We start from the raw sequence: 19,015 nt of genomic DNA on the forward strand, positions 1-19,015 counted from the left end.
AGCAGAATGCCATCCCGTTGAATGCTCTGCCGTGTACGAGGTATAGCTCACCAGCCTTGCTGGGAGTTGTTGTCGTGTCCGTTGTAAGGATTAAATAAATAAAAATAATTCTATATTTATAAAAAACGGAAAAGTGCTGTGGGTTAAGGGAAGGCAATTAACATTCTGGAGCAGGAGTGTAAGTCCTTTTCTATTAGTAAGGAGCTGCTGCATACTGTCCAAAGGATGCCTTAATCACCAGTTGCATGCTGCTGTGGCAGGGGGAATGCCTCAGCAAACATCACAGTAATGAGCATCAGGGATATGGAACCCTACAATGTGCCTTGTTCCATCCTCACAAGTGGGACTAAAGATTTATGGAGCAATCAGCCTATATATATATACTGGCTTCAGTATAATTTGACAATATTTTTTTGGTGAACAAGGGGAAGTTTGTCAAATAAGTATTTGTTCTGTTTGTGGCTGTGATAGCTCTTGACAATGTGGTGCCCAAAATAATTTGGTTGGTTTTTGGTGATTGGTTTTTTGGTTTTGAGGAAAAACCAGGATGGGGAATAAAGCTCTTTTCAGGCTGCTGCTTCTGGTTAAAACAGCAGTATTTCCAGCAGTTCAGTAACTGGAATGGTCTGCTTAAATCACTGAGCATAAACTGGTGTCCTCACTGTTAGGAGCAGATGTACAGCCCAGTTAATAGGTCACAGTAGCAGAATGAGGGGGCTAAATCGGACATGAGCCATCATCTGCAGAAGTACAGTCCAGATTTATCAGGGTGACCTTGAATCACTGCAAATGGAGCCTCTTAGGATACTGCAGCTCTACTGTCAGGTAATACCTGTTTACACTATAAATATCTTAAGAGAATTAATGCTTCAAGTCCCTGTGCTGAGGTAGGCAGAAACTTCCCCTCAAGATGCAAGAAGTTAATTAGTGTTTCATTAGATATTGTACACCCAAGCAGGATGTTGTGTGGCAGAAATAAAGATTAAATGAATTGAAAGCAAGCCCATGGGAAAACATCAATGCAAAAATAATCATACAAAGGTTTTACCATATTATGCACCACCTTTGAAATAGATGGGCTCCCAATATGCGTGTTAGCTCCTGCTGTTTTGTTTCAGATACTGTTAAAAGTGAGGGAGGAGAGAGAGACAGTATAGCTAAACAAAGACAGCACTGGGGGCCGAGTGCTTGCTGAGTTGTCAACTCGTAGGAAAAGGACAAAAAATTTCAGATGCTTTTCTCACGTGGAGGAAGGATCTAATCTGTTGTGAGCCAGGGACAATTACAAGAGGAAATTGGAGGAACCACAGTTTTTCCAGGTTACTGCAGGACAGCAGGATGATCGTGCACATCCAGAAGGCATTAATAGATATGAGAAGAGCCACATTTGCCAGTAGTGTAGTCTTTTCAGCGTCTACCTTCTGAAAAATATTTTTAAGCCTTATATTCCATCTAATAATCACTTACTGGGGTTTTTTTCTCCTCACTTGGAGGTGTTGTACTAGATGTTGCAAAACAAAAGCACTGCTGGTTTGTATTAAAACTGGCATAACTTATAATGGTGTACTGTGGCTTTCAAGAGTAAAGATTTTTTTTTCTTTTCAGTTGACATTTTGACTTGACATTTCACAAGTTTTTTATCATGTTAATTAAAAATCGTTATTTACAAAGAATTCATTACTGTTGCTTGCATTTGTTTTGGTGATATCTTTACTAGGAGATCATCCACAACATCCAGTGCAAATCTGGGTTTGGTTGTGCTGGGCACTATGCAGTGTTGGGGAAATACACAATCTCTTTTCACAGGTGAAATGTTGGTTCCAATTTAGCGGGGTGTGCTCCAGTAGTAAGGGAAATCCTCCTTATATATAGAGTAGATGCTGTTTCTTTACTAGCTTCAAGTAGGAGCTATTTAGAAACATTCTGGTTATTTGCATCATTACTGTTAACCTGCAGGTTTGCTTTGCCCAAGCTAACGGTAGGAAAGCTGCAAAACTGTCTGCAAAAAGGAGTTTATGGCAGGAATAGGAACTGGAAGATGGCGGTTCAGAGGCAGCAGTGTGAAGTGGCAAGGAGAAAGCCAAAAGCTGCAAGGTGATGTTACCAAAGCTTAGGTCCTAGAGCCACTGGTCTGAATTTAATGAGTCCTTTAGGTACTTGCTCTTGGTCCCAAGCTGGTGGCTGGTGAATACTTTCTCAGCTGCTTGGTTTAAAAGCAGTATCTTCTTTTATATAAAATATTCAGAATACGTAGATAATTTACTTTGTATGGCAGCACTGTTCTTAAAGCCATAAAAAGCTCTTTCAGTCTCAGTTCCACACCAGCTAAGGCAACAGCAGAAGGAATGCCACTTTTATCAGAACAGGTTTTATATAAATAGGCTTTTCTGATTTAGAGCAGAGTTTCACCCCCACTTCCACCCCCGATAAAGAAAAATGCTCCTTTAGCATATTGCAGCCAGTCTAGAAAACCCTAATGCCAAAGATTGGTGCATTTTATTGGGCTAATCTCTGTTAATACTGGAGATCTAAACTGGTCTAGTGTATGTCCTTGGAGTCCCTGTTCTATTGAACTGAGTATTTGCTGGCTTCCATGGTAATGCCCAGTTTGCAGGTGATTAGGGTGGGACTGTAGACCATTCCTTTTGACAGCAGCGCTGGCTCAGTGCTGGCAGTACTAGCACTGCTTCTGCAATGCCTCCTTCACTGCTGATAGAACTGCATGGAGAACTGGATCAGGAAAATGACTTGGATTTTTAAAATTTTTTTTCTGCCAGCTTATTTTTATCTCTTAAATTATGTAATTATTCCATAACTTGAGTTTTCTGCTTGGATTCTGTCCCAGACAATTGTTAAGATCCAGTAGCTATGGGGAACATAGAAACAGCCATTTTTCTGTAATATGTGCACTGTAGCACAGTAAATGGAGAAAAATTCATCAGTTTCTTGTGACTTGGGGGTGGGATGTGGGAGTTTGCCTTATTAGACATCTCCCCAAAGAGTGAAAATTGTATGTAGGTACTCTGAGCTATCTATAGTGAGCAGCACTTGGAGCTATTGCCTTCTGTGGACATGCTGAGTCATGTCAGAGAGAAAGGCTTCTAAAATGCTGAACAATAGGCATCCAGGTCTCTGGTGTCCTATGGACCTTTTGACTGATTTTCAAATGTAATCTGAAAACCTATATTCCTCTCCTATTTGTATTTAAATTATTGTTCTGCACCCTCCTTCTTTGTGCATAGAATAAGGTACTCTGCTTCCTCGGAATTTTCTTAATGGCTTCCCATGGAATCCTGATTAGGGACACTCACTTTTGTTGTCTTCTGAGATGGGTATGTGAAAACCAGGCTGTTTTGCAGTGACTGGTTAATAAGCTCCATGCAGCACTTCATCACACGTTGGTAAGCTGTTACAGCAAAGATGCTGGTCTGCAAGGCTACTCAGCTGTCTGTGGTCCAGCCATCACAGGGGGTTAGACCATTCCATACATGAAGGTTGCTTTTCAATGTCTGGTTTTCCAGATCATGTCTTGAGGCAGAGCCATTAGCTTACGGAATTTCCTTTCATGGGGATTTTGTTGGACTCTTAAACCTGGAGCCTCTCTTGTGTTTCAGCTTGTACAGTGACCTACTTGTATGTTTCAGATAAAGAGAAGGAGAAAATAAAGCTTGAAGAAGATGAGGCAGCAGCTGCCAGCACTATGGCAGTCTCGGCTTCCCTCATGCCACCCATTTGGGACAAAACTATTCCGTACGATGGCGAATCTTTCCACCTGGAGTACATGGATCTGGATGAGTTCCTGCTGGAGAATGGAATTCCTTCCAGCCCTACTCACCTGGATTTGAACCAGAACCCACTATTGCCTGTGGCTGAGCTGGAAGGAAAGGAATCTGCTGGTGCTTCCACTGGTTCTCCTGCATCGTCCTCTTCCACTGCAGTTTACCAGCAATCTGAGGCAGCCTCCAGCACAGGTAGATGGCATAATATGGGGCTCTGAGGGACTTCTGTTGTTCTCATATTAAGAGATGCCTCTTTAGATCAAAGAGGAGACATGCTAACCTGTCAGTGTTAGCTGTGGCAGGTTAAACAGTACAAACTTGCTCAATGTAGAGCCTTAGTTCATGTGTCAATTCATGAAGATGCTGCCTCTCCTTTTCTTCCCTTCTTCCTGTCCTGTGAAAGAATGACTGTCTATCAATGTGCAGTCTGTTTGTCTATCAGTGTGCCGTCTGTTATGCTTTTGAAATTAGAAGAGCTGAAACAGCAACATAAAGTATTTGCTTTCTTGGTATTGCCAATCTAGTGAGAAGCTGGACATGTTGAGAAAATACTCTCTCATGTTATTTTACAACAGATTTGATAGCTTGTCACAAGTCATTTGTACTACCTTGGTCTGCTTGGGTGAACTTATGCGAACTTAATGTACCTCAAATAATAATGTTAAATAGAAAAACAATCAAGCAGTCTTTTTTGTGGTAGCCTGGGAACTGTGAAAACAGGCACTTGGAAAAGGTGTTTTAATGATGCAGTTTGATGTTCTGTGGTGCTTTGAAGTGGGAATGGAGGAACAAAAAAAAACAAAACTGTGCTTAAATGGTACTAGGAAACTTCATTTGTAGTATGGAGATCTTCTCTGTTAAAGAATTCGGCAGTTCAGTTTGCCCTAGATTTGGAGTTCAAACATGATAGCCATCACAGTACTATTTTATGAGCAAGCTTTACAGAAAGCATTTTGCTCTGGACCTCTTTTGTGAATCTGTGAGAAAGATAACATGGAACTCCTTCCATAAGTTATAGGGTGTAGCTTTTTGTAGGTGGTATATGAAAAACTTATTTATTGATCACTACTGCACATTGCACTGACATTTGCAACTCAGGTATATGAAGTTTTGTAAACAATAGATTAATATGATAAAGTTCATATGAACACTACCAATGTGAGACAGTCTGTTGGGGCATTTGTTTTTGTGTGGCAAAGAAGAAGAATACTGTTGCATTTGAAACAAATTCTCCTTTATTTAGTCATTTGTTTGGAAGTCTACTGGTCTGACTTTTAAAAGTCCCAGGGACTGGGGTCTTTGGGCAGGCTTATTTCTGTAAGGATTTCTCTGGTACAAAACTCAGGCTGATACAACTTTCTCCCTTACTGCTATTGAAGGTGCTTTTTATGTGTGGAAAGCATGTAATTTTTGCCAAGGAAGTATTAACTCCTGTCCTGCATCTTTCTACTCATGTCTGTTACTCTGGCATATGTTCCTAGAGTTATATTACAGACTGGACTGTGAACTTGTTCTCTGTACCAGCAGCATTACAGCACCCATCACGCCTCAGGGAAACACCAAATAATACTATTAAATACTTCTCACAACAGGGCAATAAGTAGACATACAAGTTGGCTTTTTTGTTGATTCTCTTCATCCTGCTGAATATATTGTAATTTCTCCTGTTATTGCCAGAGTCCCCACCACAAAATGAGAGAAATACGCCCAGCCCCATTGATCCTGACTGCGTAGAAGTTGAGGTGAATTTTAACCCTGACCCTGCTGATTTAGTGCTGTCCAGTGTGCCTGGTGGTGAGCTCTTCAATCCTCGCAAACACAAGTTTACTGAAGAGGATCTGAAACCACAACCTATGATTAAAAAAGCCAAGAAGGTTTTTGTCCCAGATGAGCAAAAGGTAACAGATTTATTGCTGCAAACTCTTCTAGGCCTTGATAAAAGTTTGACTCTTTATCCAAACACTTTGACATACAGAGCTAATGCAGTTTACCTACATGATTGGGCAGAAGCACTGCCAAGAATAGAATTGGCAAGCCAATTGCTGTGCTTGCTGTTTTGCAGGTTTTGGTATCATGAGCTAATTACTGGCAAGGAGCAACTGATCATGCTATACACAGAAATTAGAAGAACTATCAAGTCAAATCCTCATCACCTGCACTTTTGAAGGCCATTGTCTGTATTTACCCAGTATTGTGTCTAATCTGGATTTAAGCAACCCAGACAACAGAACAGGTGGTTTTATGTGAAAGTTCACTCCTGAATTGAAACTAAGTAAAGGAAGCGTTTCAGTTGGACAGCTTCTTAATACCCAAGTCTCTTAATCTCCTTAGTTCTAGCAATGCACTTGGTTTATCCTAAAAGAAGACTCATGTAAAGATGAAATCTTGCAGTACTGCGTTGTCTCCATTTTGATGTCAGAGCCCTGCAAACCTATGGAGGACATTGCTCAATATAGCAGTCAGTGTGAATATCATTATACAATAAAGAGGTGTCTCTGAAACAGTTGTCAGTTTGGCATCTTTTTTTTACTACAGGATGAAAAATACTGGACAAGGCGAAAGAAGAACAATGTGGCAGCAAAGCGTTCCCGTGATGCTCGGCGATTAAAGGAGAATCAGATCACAATTCGGGCAGCCTTTCTTGAGAAAGAAAATACAGCCCTGAGGACGGAGGTTGCAGAGCTGCGCAAGGAAGTGGGACGATGCAAGAACATTGTTTCTAAATACGAGACCAGATACGGACCCTTGTAAGCACACCCCTTTTCCTTGTTAGGGCTCTTTGTTTTAGCCTCTTAGACTTCTCTGCCTTCTGTAGAGACTCCCAGAAATAAAGTTTATGGAGGCTTTGCCATTTTGCATCTACACTAGAAAAAAACCAACAAAACACAAACAAACCCTGTTTCTGTGGGCACAACTTGTTCAGGCCCTTTCCTGATCATTGTGTTGTCCAAAATATTAGTGTCCATATTTACAACCTTGTTTTTAACACTGATAGAACATTTTCTGATGTCATACAATTGAACAGATTCACCTGTCTGGAGGAATAAATGTGGATCCCTCCAGACTGGACAGGGCTTTGCTATCTGTTCTAACCTTCATTTTAAGTGAAGAAAGAGCCTAGGAGACTCTCCTTGCTCTCTTCTTCTTCTTTTTTTTTTTTTTTTTTTTTAAATTTTCAAACTCTTGCTCTTTTCTCCTCTCCATTCCACCTACCCCTCCCAGTAAAAGTGTAAAACATAATTTTAGGATATAAGTAGATGTTGCTGGGCAGCATCATGAAATTGTTTCCTCTCCCATTCAGAGGCACTAGAAAGTACCTGTTGTATAGAACTCTGTTCCTGTTGAAGAGGAATAGAGGAACCTTTAGGACAGGAAGACAGGAAAATATTCAATCTCATGTAAAAACAGAATTTTGTGAGGTTAATCCATGAGTGTTATGCAGAATGGAGTCAGTGCCGTTTTGATTACAATACTGCCTAAATGTCTTGATAGGTTCTAATCCTGGATAACTTGCAGAAACCAAGAAGGGAGAACAGGAGTGGATTACTCACTTTACAAAAGTGGACAGAGTAATTTGATGTGGGTTCTAAACTGTATTTCTACCACCACCCCTCCTTTTTTTCCTTAGAGGGTCTTCCCTCTTAAACTGCTGAGAAAGCAGCATGTTGCACTTAACTGAGAAGTAAGGGAGATTTAGAAAAAGAGGTCTGGCTCATTAGGCTGAACCTTGAGTCCCAACTGTTAAAACATGGCCAGCACCTTATGCTTTGAAAGAAGGGGCTTTTTTAAAGAAGTAAACAAGCCAATGTTATTTTACTGCACCTTACCTGTTGTGCAAGAGATTGAGAAAGAGTTTTGGTCCTTTGCCTCGTGAACACACTATGGGATAAGCTACACCCACTATAAACACGAACAGTTTACCTCACTGTCTCCTGTGTAGCAGCATATCTGGTCTCTCCATGCTTGCTGGTTCTATCTCCAGCATGTTTCCTGATAGGAAATTAGCACACATGACTTGCCCTCTTGGAAGTAATCCATTCTCAGCACCAAGCACTGCTTCAACAGTATGTGGTGTTAAAAGAAAAAATATGCTGTGTGTGATGTTGAGACCTTCTACATGACCTACAACTGCAAGAACTAGAAGCTTTACCAGAAGTATATGTCTAGAAGTCCTCTTAACAAGAGAAGCTGTCTTCAGATAGTGGCTGTGTCAGAACTCTTAGGCTATACTTCCTGGGATAATATTTATATTAAGGAGCAAATGTGGGATGATGATATTGAGGGTAGTTGCAGTTCCTCTATTCAAATCTGAAAATATATTAAAAAAGCATTAGGGTTTATTTTCTATGCTAAAGACTAGCCTGTCTTTTAAACACAACGTGGAAATTACGAGTTTAGAGCAATTTTGTGTTGACTTCTTAACGAAGTGGAGAAGCAGGCTAATCCACAACACTTAATGTATGCTTTGAACTGTCCCCCCTCTGTTATGCTCTTAATTTGACTAGAGTGGCTCTTGATGCAATGTTGATCTAATTTCTTTCAAACATACTAAAAATTGTCACCCTTTCAGCAGGGGTTTTTTCTTTCACAGGGTGGTTTGTGGTGGTGATGGTGGGAAGTATGTTATAAATAAATTGTCACACTTAACACTTTGCTTTGTTTAAAGTGACTTATCTGATTCCGAGTGATGCAACTTTAAAGACTTTTAAAAACAAAGAAACTAAAAAGCACACATGAATCGCCAGTCTTCAGAATGAGCAGTGACATCTATGAGGTGTCCCAACACAAACAACTGATGATGACCCTGCCTGCCTCCTTGCCTGCAAGTACCCCATCTGACTACCCAGGGCTGGGCATGATGAAAAGTGCAAAGTCTCTTTAGTTCTGTATATGGCTTTCTTATCTGTCTTTCTCACTGTAACTATGAACTACAATAAGCTTACCTACTGGGGTTTTGCCAAGACACTCAAAAGTTCTTGTCTCAAAGTCTGTTGACAGCCTGTGTGAATAGTGACTCTTCGTTTTGGCACTCGAGTGGAAGAAAAGAGGGAGTTTTAAATGAAAGTGTCTGTATATATAAAGAACTGCTATATTTTAAGACTCTTTTCCCTGCAGTATAATGAATTTTATTTAATACTGCAGCTCACTTCTGGTACAGTGTAGCATATTGTGGAGTACTATGAGTGCAGAACTAAAGACACCAGGAAGACAGCAGCCTGTAATGTGTGAGACTTCAGTGCAGAAGATTACAGCAGATGTACTGAAATAATCCAGAAAGCACCACAGTATGCCATAGAGAGAGTAATAAACCTCTATCAAATGACCCATGTAATAGTAAACCACTTTGGTCGCTTTCCTGCTACACTGCTGTAACCTGCCTTTTCCTTTATTTCGTTTATGAGGCTCACTTTCTTTATGGTATCTTGCTGAAAAAGGATCTATTCTTCTGCTAACGATTTAGCAATCATGGAAAAGGTGCTAATCTGAGCTGCTGATCCCCAAGTCTTTTGGCAATCTGAAACTACCAAATGAGCATTAGCTCCAGGAAAACAATGGCTATTAGCTGCCATATTACAATTTTCTGTCTCTTGACTGCAGGAGAACTGCAGTGCTGAAGGTGAAACAGCCAATGATATCCCACAGTTACAATGGGCAGTTTAAGTGTAAGAACCTGTGTGCTGGTGTGGGAGGCTAAATGAAAGCTTGGACAGATTGCAGAGATGTTTATTGTGTTTAGAAGATGGAGGAAGTAGGTGGAAGTTCTGCTGTAAGAGTTTCATCAGCATAACAAGAATCTGCTCTTAATATTAAGGAAGCTTGAGAGAGAGATCTTTGTGGGAAGAAAAATAGTACTTACTTTCTAGGAAAGGAGTACAGGGCCATGCTTGTAGCCAAAATGGAGCTTGTAAGACAGGAGTGTGTTCATGCCTGGAGTTTGATGAATAGTGTACACCTCAAGAAAAATAATCTTGAAAGCTTTCTGAAGCACAAGTGCCAAAATTATGAGGCATGACTAGTTACCAGCATAGCTCAGTGCTATCATATTGAACAATTATTTTGACTTTGTGTTTACCCAAGAGGTTCCACCCCTAATTTCAAAACAGAAAGGCAAAGAGAAAAATGTGAGAAGCAGCAGATAATATTGTAAACTTAATAAAAAAAAATTCAAAAGTCAGGATTCATAGCCAGTGTTTGACAGCATAACCTTTGTAAAGAGCTTATATATTAAATGTAGTTTTTCACCTATCATTTATAATGGACAATGTACTGAAGTCAAGAAAGTGTTTTTAACTTTTTGCTGGTTACCAAAGTATACCTATGAGTGTATTATTATAATTTGGGATTATAAAGCTCTGAGATAATCTTAGGATATTTTTATCAAATAGATGAATATCTTAGTTCCATGTTGCTGAAATGTCAGCATATATCTCTACCTGTATCAAGTATTGCTGATTTGGACTGATATTTTCAGTGTGTACTGGTTTTTGCTTTATTTTGGTGATAAAGGCCCAAACCATGGATTAAAAACCAGCAACAAAACAAACAACCCTGACAGCATGTAAATGTAGCAACTTTCTTCATTTATAATTTCTAAATTTTCAGTTAGCCCTGGCTGTTCTTAAACGTTATGCTTCCTGTTCAGATCACGAAGCCAAAGGCTAAGTCACTGGGCAAGGAGTTGCTTCATTTGGATCCTACTGTACTTATGAATATCTTTTAAATACTTATATATTGGGTACAGGATTTAGTTTGATCATGACATTTTAACAGCAAAATAGTCAGTGACATTAGCATGTGCAATTCTGTTGTTTTATTTCTGTTATCTTAAAAGCTTACACAATGGAAACTAACAGTGAATGTTCATTAGATCTTTCTTTCAGAGAAGACTGTTAGCAAACATTTGTGCTTCCCTGTAGGACAATGCAGATTTGCACAATCTGTGATTCATGTGTCTACGGGTTGCAAAACTGGAAAGCCGCACTTAGGGGTGAGCGCGGCTCAACTTCTGTAGTTGGAGAATTTGTTGTTGTTGTTGTTAAGAAGCAGTATCTTTAAAGATAGATGAGAAGGTAGTAACTATTTAAAGGAGTGCAGATATTGCCAGACAAAAAAACCTGTGCAATGCTGAATTCCTTTCTCAGTTTTTGCAGTCTCAGGAAGTTAAGTTTATTGCTCCAGAGCTCTCTGCTCCTCTTGAAATAATTAGCTATATCATCTTGGTTCTTTGACTAGGAGGACAATCCTATCTGTAAGTGATAACTTGGGTATGTTTTCTTAGTGATCATAAGACCAATACTCTTTTAGCTCAATTTGAGTATTAAAAGATGCAGAATTTACACTGTTAGGGTTTGAAGTTCTCTAGCCTTGGAACATACTCTGTAGAGGCCATAAGTGTGCCTGATGCTAACCTACCCCATTCCAGCCACAAAGGGACCATCTCCAAGGGGAGAGAATAAAGGGCATGTGCACCTTTCAGCATCACTGCAGGGATTGCCAGGAAAGAGAGCAGTTTTTGACAGAGCTGTACTTTCATTAGGAAGTGGATTGACACCACATGGCCATTTCATAGTTCTAACTTTGAAAACATAAACTGTGGATGAGATTCGTGGACAATGAGTGTTGTTTTACTCTACAGACACCAGCTATGAATAAATGATGCACAATATTTAATACAGTATCGCTTTCGTACACGATGACCTAATCTACATGTAGTGGGTTTGTGGCTAAAAATTCCCCAGAAGCTTAATCTTTCACCTGTTGCCAAGATCTGCTCCCACTGAAGCTAGTAACAAAGCTCTCATTAACTCCCACAGGAAAAAGTCTTTACTCTTACGTGGTTATTGTAAAGTTTTAGCAAGTGCTCGAGTCACGGGTGTCTTCGCTTTATTGAAGCATTCTGTGCTGGGATCAGGTGGATACATCTCAGATTGCAGGTGTAGTGTTGATAAACTGATAGTTTTTAAAATTCAGATGCTTTTTTTTTTTTTCTGGTCCTGCATGGACAGAGTGAAAAAGTAGTGTACTATGAACTTGTGTTGGAGAAGAAATGGTTTTGGGTTGTTTGGTTTTTTGCTAAGCAGCTTTTTGCAGTTCTTCTAGTAACATTTTATGTCTTTTCTGACAATTTTCCATTTCCTTGCTGTGCTGTTTGAAAGCCCAAGGTGTTCTAACTAGAAATCACTTTCAGCATTATCTGCAGGCCTGCTACTAATTGTACCAAATTAATTTCAAGTCGGGAGGTGCAGTGGAAGGCCAGCAGCTTTAGGAATACTGTAATAAAACCACTTTTGTGGAAAAAAATTTTTTTTTGTAGATAGCAGAAATAATGGACCTGCACAGAGAAGAATATTGCTGCTTCAGTATTGTAAGCCACCTAAGCATAAAAGGGCTTTGTTCCTTGTGATCAGGTGCTTTTGTTTTTAGTGAGAGAGAACGCATCTCAGACTTTTGTAAAATCCAGATCGGCTTTTATTCACCCTTCTAGTTTTAGCTGCTAAGCACAAGATGAGTAATGCAAGTTTGTCTTAGTGCATAAATCTCATATTTTTGGCAACATACACCTAAATCCTTAAAGAGCAAAATCATTTGTTAGTGCTAGTGTTTTGCCTTTGCAGCACTACAAGACTGACTGGCTTTCTAGATGTTCAGATAATTACTCTGATCTGTATATATGCCACTGTCACATGGTGAGACTGGGAGAAAGGCAGAAAGAATAGGCTTAACTAAATATCTGTGGAGATGCTAACATAATGCTAATTGAGAAATTACAGTGATTTAACTCATGATAATGCAAATTGTCATATGGATGTAATTTGTTAGTTTGATAGTATGCTACCCCTCATGAGTCACTTTTGGAATGCAAACTTCTTGAAGTTCAGACACCTACAGAGAAAAAGGAATCCTTTGAGGAAGATACATAGCTAGATAGACATAGATACTTGGCAAGGAGAGCAGAGAATGAAGGCAGGAAAAGGAGAGTAAAGCAAGAGTCTGACCTGAGTGAGTGACACCTCACTGTTTACAATTTTAGGCCAATTTGGATCCCCTCAGTTTAGCATCATACAGAAGATAAGTACTTGTTTAGGTCAATCTCCTAACTTGTTTGGGAATCTCCTTCTCTTGGTCCTACTACCACAGTCCAGAAGGAAGTGAAAGGAATATACGGATAAGGAGGAGAGTTACTGCAGAAAGGCATGAAAGAAATAGCTGTTACTTCAACTAAGTGTGCTGTTGCACTGGGACTTGACCTGCTGATGTGAACTGGTCAGTGCTGTGTCATGAGGAAACTACTACCTGAGGCCCCAATCTTTTAAGGCCTCAATTCTGCTATCATTTCTGCATGGGAGGAGCCCTATATCTGTAGAGAACCATGTGGACTTCACAGGATCTGTTCTCGAATGTGAAGCTCTGCTCAGGCAGTCAGCTGCAGAATTGTGTCCTTAACACACTATCCTGTTGTAGTTCTAGGGCTGTTGATATTAAGTGTAATTTGGGTGCCTGTTATATAGCCAAAACCCTTGTTACTTCATTTTCCTAACTAAGGCATGAGCAAAAGCCCTTTGCTGTACAACATCTGTAAAAAATTAAAAATGTACTTCACATACGTCTAGTAAATTAAGGCATGTGATTTTGGTCTGTGGGTCTCAACAAACCTTGCTCGTGTACCTGCCTGAATGTTTTCCTAGATCTGCAGCTACGTTTCAGTGAGAAGGGATGGTGGGATTTGTTTTCCTGAGGGGGCACAGTAGCAGCTCTCACCTGTCATGCTGGGGTGACTGCTCGCTACTGGCCAGGATCAGGGATGGATGCATCCTCCGCACTTTTATGTGAAGTTGTCTGAAATACGGTGATTAACATGATTATTGGAATACTGTATTTTGTATAACTTAGAACATGTAAATACACTTTTAAAACTAATCTGTTCTATGAAGTAATAAATAAGTGCTTCCATTGTAATACCTGAATATTGTTAATGCTTCATGTAGCTTGATTTGGGATTATTTCTTTCCTAGAGAACTACAGAAATCAAAACAAAGATTGATGTTGTGGAATTCTAGTCTAGTTGTGATGCTTTCTATCAACAAAAAATGTTTTAAAATAATAATGAGCTACTTAAGCAGAGAAACTAAGATTTTGAGGGAATTGATTCTCTTCCAGTCTTTCTTTAACAGTAGTCACTGATTACATTCATAATTTTACTCTTCCCATCCTGTTAGCTGGACAGTTGATTTGTTTGTGAGTAGCGTTTGGAAAGTAGCAATATTAAATTATTTGTAAACTTTAGTGACTGAGGAAAACTAAAGCTGGTTGGTTTTTGTTGGGTGTGTTTTTTTAAACTATTCTCTCTTTTGGGTCAAACAGATCTGTCTCCACCCTTCCAGCCAGACTGCAGCAAGTTGCAGTGAAACAATGAGTGACTGTTACTGAAGCTCATTTGTGGCCTAGATAGTCTACATCTTTATTAGTTCCATTATGTACATAGACGACACAGGTTTCCTGTTGTGGTGTGGAGAGAGAGAGAAAGTGATTAATGACTTGTGGTTTTGCTGAGCACATGTTCACTGGATGCTACACAGCTGGAACTTTCATCAGCTTTCATTACCTTTTCTATCTCGTGTTAAAAAAGTAGAAAATAGTGGAGTGAGAATCATGAGCAGTCTGCTAGGAAATCTGAACGCTTGGGTTTTGAGGAGGTGAGATTAATCCATCAGCCTTCATGTAAAGAGATTAGCCTGTGATGACACTTTCTCCAGCCATAATGTAACTTTGTCTTTAATGCTGTACTGGAGCAGTTTCTTTTCTGGTGACAGCTGTGTCCGTAGTGTTCCATAAATGACAAAGCCACATCTTTCGTAGTGGGCAGAGACAATGGCATCTCTTTTTATTTTCTTCTATTTTTTTTCCTCCTCTTTCAGTGTCTCTAGGCTGTAAAATAGCTATGAAACAGCTAAGCATATGTGCAAGTTATTCTGAAAACTCTTCTTGTAAAGCTTTTTCAGACACATACAGTTTTTAACTGAATAGTTTGAGGGAACTCCTATCTGCTATATTTGGCCTGAAATTCTGTTGCCTCTTGGATAAAAGTATTTTTTTGTCTTCAGATGTGACACTGATCTGTCCCATTCATTCAGTGGGATGGATGATAAATTGCATAGTATTTATAGAAGATATAAATCTGATCTTAGTTTTACTGCGTGTTGTTTAATCTCTTGGATGTCTACTCCTTGAGGTTGTCTATATAATTCCTGTATATGTAGCTGCTTTTTGAAGCAGTCCATCAAGTGCATTTGAGATCATCCTGACTGAAAAATTCTTTAGAAATGAAAGAGATAATAAAGCTTGTATAGCAGCTGGGTAAAACTGTATTGCCATAAATGGTTTTAATTTATATATGAATCTTCTGTCCCAAACTGCTTATTTTGTACATAAACCTAAACACTCCTGGCAGCTGATGGGTGAAAATAAAGGTGCTTAAACAGCAATCTAATGAGGAAAGGGCATTTCACTATTACAGAGTTGGTATTATTTTATATTTCCATTTATTACACTTTTTTAAATGTATAAACCACAGATTTGAATTCTCAAAGTCTTCGGCTTGGATTTTGTGAGTAGTTTAAATCCTCTCACCTCTCTGCTCGTAACTGGTTTTTAAGAAAAGCTTTTGTTTAAAATGTAAAATTTTGACTGTATTAAATTCTGTTAGTACCCTTCCTTTTTAAGAAATAAAATGTATATTCCACTATGCTGAGATCCAGTAATTTTGTTCTCTAGATAGCATACTGTGTGCTGTACAGCTCCACTGCCAGCATTGCACCTGCAATTTGCAGTGAAGTTGGTAGCCACTAAAGCAGCTGATCACCTTTTGGGAGTAGGTTCTTGCTGTGCATTTCCCATGTGTTAAGTGTGCTGGTAACAGGTATACAGTTCCCTGCTTTTATTTTCTGGATTAACTGATTTAAAAAACGTTGCAAGATTTTGCATTTGTCCTACAGTGACTCTTGGTTGAACTCTGTCCGGTAGGGGGAGAAATCTGAGAACAAGTCAGCCATAGACAGTTGGACTGTGCTTTCTTTGTGCTCACGTTGGGGCTGAGAGCATCCACAAAGTAATCAGAATTTACTTTCTTTCATGAGAAGAAGTACAGTTCAGAGTAAGTTTTGTCCATGAGTACAGCTTTCTCTGTACCTTTCCATTTTTATTTTTTTTAACTAAACCTCGGTTACTTGGTTGGTTGTTTTGTTGAGGATTTTGGTTGGTTCGTTGTTTTTGTCGTTGGTGGTTGGTTTTTTTGGTTTTTGTTTTCCAAAAGCTGGTAATTGAAGATCAGCCTGGTAAGAAATTTATGTCTTCTTGATATTCACTGCATCTGACACATGCTTTCAAGGTAGACAAGATCACTGGTGCTCCAGTTTAACGTCTAGATAAACTGCAGTAAGGATCTTTGTTGGAACAAACTAAGTGTCAATGAGTTGTTTAGCCCTGGCTGTCTTCCAGAGCCATGGCAGGGTTAGTGACCCAGGTAATTTGTTTATGAAAGCAAAAAACCTTCCTCTTTAGAGGGAGGGGCCTGACCTCTACCACATACCAAAGGCCAAGACTTGACATGGCCAAGCCAAGGATTTGCCCTAGAAACCGAGTGGATGCAAGGCTGTGCTGGATGTATCCTTCTGGTGTTACGTGGGCTTAACAGTGTGGAGGATATTTGGCCACCAATGTTTGTTACACTGTCTTCAGGGAGCTTGAATGTTCTCTTGGGTGGGTGGGGAGTGAGTTTAGAAATGTACTAACTCTGCACATTGTATTACTAGTTCCCTTTGGGAAATGTTGCAGCTATTAGTGATCTGAAAAATGGCAACTGCTTGCTCAGCCTCCTTCTTGTTGTGTGTTGGGGAGATGTGCTGATCTTGGGACTTCAGATACATTGGTACTCATTTTTGCTCCTGCTGGCTACACCAGATCCACAAAAGAACAGAAAGGATCTGTCTCCAGCTGGGTCTGTAGCACTCCATAGCAGCAACGGAATGCTGTGGTTAAGAAATGTGCAAGAGCTGCATCCACCAAGAACCTCTGGGTTTTTGATTGCTGTTGGCTGTGGTTCTTGGCTGGACATGGCCATTGAGAAAATGTGCCTTAGGCTTCTGAGGAAATTGGGAGCAAGCTGACAATGAGGGAGTAAAGCCAGAAGCTGATGTTACAGCTGTGATAGACTTGAGTTAGGTGGGTGGGGTGTTCCTGGGAAATAATTGCAGGAGAGTAATACGGGACCAGCCTTCCTCCCATAAGGAAAGGAGAGGAGGTGGAAGAGGCTGGCTCGGGAGGTGGAGCAGAAAGTTGCTGGCAGTAATCCAGATGTTGCAAGAGGTGAGTTCATGTACCTTATCCCTCTGTGCCTGATCACAGTTTTTATGATCAAAACTGGCTCTTGTATGCTTTACTCCCGAAATACGCTTCCATCTTTCAAGAGCAGGCTCAGCACCGCCCCACCCCCGGCTGAAGGCTGGAGCAGCAAGGCTTTGAGCCAGATCCATGTGCGCGTTCCACAGCGGCAGTGCGGCGGCGGTCGGGCCTGGCACTGCCACGGCCCTGCCCCAGGCTTTGTGCTGCGCCTGCGCCTTGGGCCGCGCTGTTGCTCAACCCACCTGTGCGTGAGAAGGGCGCGGGTGGCTCCCAAGCAGCTGCTGCTTCAGCCTTCGTTGTCTGCTGGTGCATTCATTTTATCCTGCTGATTGCTTATTTGCTCCTAAGCTTTTATAGGGTGTAAAATGTAAAGTACATAATTTGAGGAGAAGTAACCTCACCTTCTCCTAAATTCGCATACTGCCTCAGTCCATCAAGCCATGGTTGCTCCGGTGTCCTGCTCCTGCACGCCGCTGGCAGCCCGCGATAAGCTGCCGTTCCAAATCTTTATCCTGAAGAAAAGGCTGGCTTCATCAAGCCCTAAGACGGCGGCACGACTTCAAAGCCCGTCCCGTGGTGTGGCACGGTCTGGGGGCGCGGGCAGCGAGCGCCCGCCGTCCCCTCACGGCCCCCGCGGCGCCGCAAATGGCGGCCGGGCTGCGCCCTCCCGCGGGCGCCGCGAGGTGGCGCTGCCGCAGCGCGCACCGCCCCGTCAGGGCCCCGCCCGCCCCAGGGCCCGGCGGCGGCCGGGGGAAGTCCCGGCACAGCGGGGCAGGCGGCGCTCGGTTTGAGCTCAGCAGGGAAAGGAGCGGCCTCAGCCTCCGACTACGGGACCTGCCGGGCTCCGGCAGCTCTCCACAGTCCTCCGAGCTGACCCCCCGCAGCCCTCACCGAGGCTCCCGCGTCAGGGCAGCTGTACCCTGCAGCCCCAGCACTGAGGGGAACAAGGGGCAGGCAAAAATAGCAGGTCGCAAGGCTGAGAGTCTTGTCGTGCCAGTGTGGGCTCTGTGCCGCGCTGAAACATAGGGCTGAGACTTCGGACTCTTTTCGGCCTGCCTGAGTCAAGACACTTGGGGACAATCTAGGGAACGTCCTGACTGCCTCGGCCTAAAGGCACCCTCTCCCTTTCCGTGGCCAAGGTCCACAGAAGCCTAAGGATGTGAACAGCAGCAGGAGTGAGTGGGAGAGAGTAAAAGTGTCTCTAGTGTCCCCCGAGCTCCTGCAACAGGGAAAATGCAGCCAAGAAGTCCCAGAAGGGCACTGCCTGCCATGGTGAACAACACCTCAAGCTCCCCAGGTTGCCACAGCACACCAAGCCCGAGGGAAATGCTTCCCTAGTCCTAGAGCTGACTTTGTCCTGAGCCTGTGAGGAAGGCAAACCAGCACACCTAAATCGTGACTAAGAGCAGCAGGAGTGACCATATTCTCCTCCCTGCCTCACCCCAGCCCTGTGGCTACTGTGGTCAGAGAGGTTACAGAAATGAAGGAAATTAACTTCCTAAAAACCCAGAAGGAAAAGAGGTGACCTCTTTCTTGCCTCTTCAAAGATCTGGGAGGACCCTAAAGCACAACATTAATGATATGTAACCAACCTATGGAGGATGCAACACCCTGCGGTTTCAGTTCTGTACCAATCCCTCTGGGGACCAATTTGGGGACATGATTGCAGGCTTCATTTCAGACATGTGTATGGCTCATTCTGGGTTCCCTCCTCTCCTGCCATGCAGTGACTACCAGCCTGCTGACTCTCTTACCAAATTAGGCTTCTTCTGCCCACCTTCCAGCCTGACAGGCTGTCACAGAAGTTTATACCATGGCTGGCTAGGAACTTCTTTCTA

At 41.6% G+C, this 19,015-nt stretch overlaps 1 protein-coding gene across 3 annotated transcripts in view; it reads left to right on the forward strand.

The window, feature by feature from the left end:
* The window catches only part of TEF (TEF transcription factor, PAR bZIP family member), a 22,488-nt gene extending 6,966 nt beyond the window's left edge, over positions 1–15,522 (forward strand). For 2 of the 3 annotated variants that reach the window (XM_032105799.1, XM_032105797.1), the window contains exons 2-5: positions 3,645–3,971; positions 5,457–5,677; positions 6,315–6,526; positions 8,446–15,522. In XM_032105799.1, coding sequence (XP_031961690.1) covers positions 3,645–3,971; positions 5,457–5,677; positions 6,315–6,526; positions 8,446–8,467 — 782 coding nt within the window. In that variant the 3' untranslated portion in view covers positions 8,468–15,522. Of the gene's footprint in view, positions 1–3,644; positions 3,972–5,456; positions 5,678–6,314 lie in introns of all 3 variants that reach the window. The other variant, XM_032105798.1, reaches the window with a different exon arrangement.
* Positions 15,523–19,015: the final 3,493 nt, after the last annotated feature.

The sequence above is a fragment of the Corvus moneduloides genome, chromosome 4 (assembly GCF_009650955.1).
Source record: "Corvus moneduloides isolate bCorMon1 chromosome 4, bCorMon1.pri, whole genome shotgun sequence".
Lineage (NCBI taxonomy): Eukaryota > Metazoa > Chordata > Aves > Passeriformes > Corvidae > Corvus > Corvus moneduloides.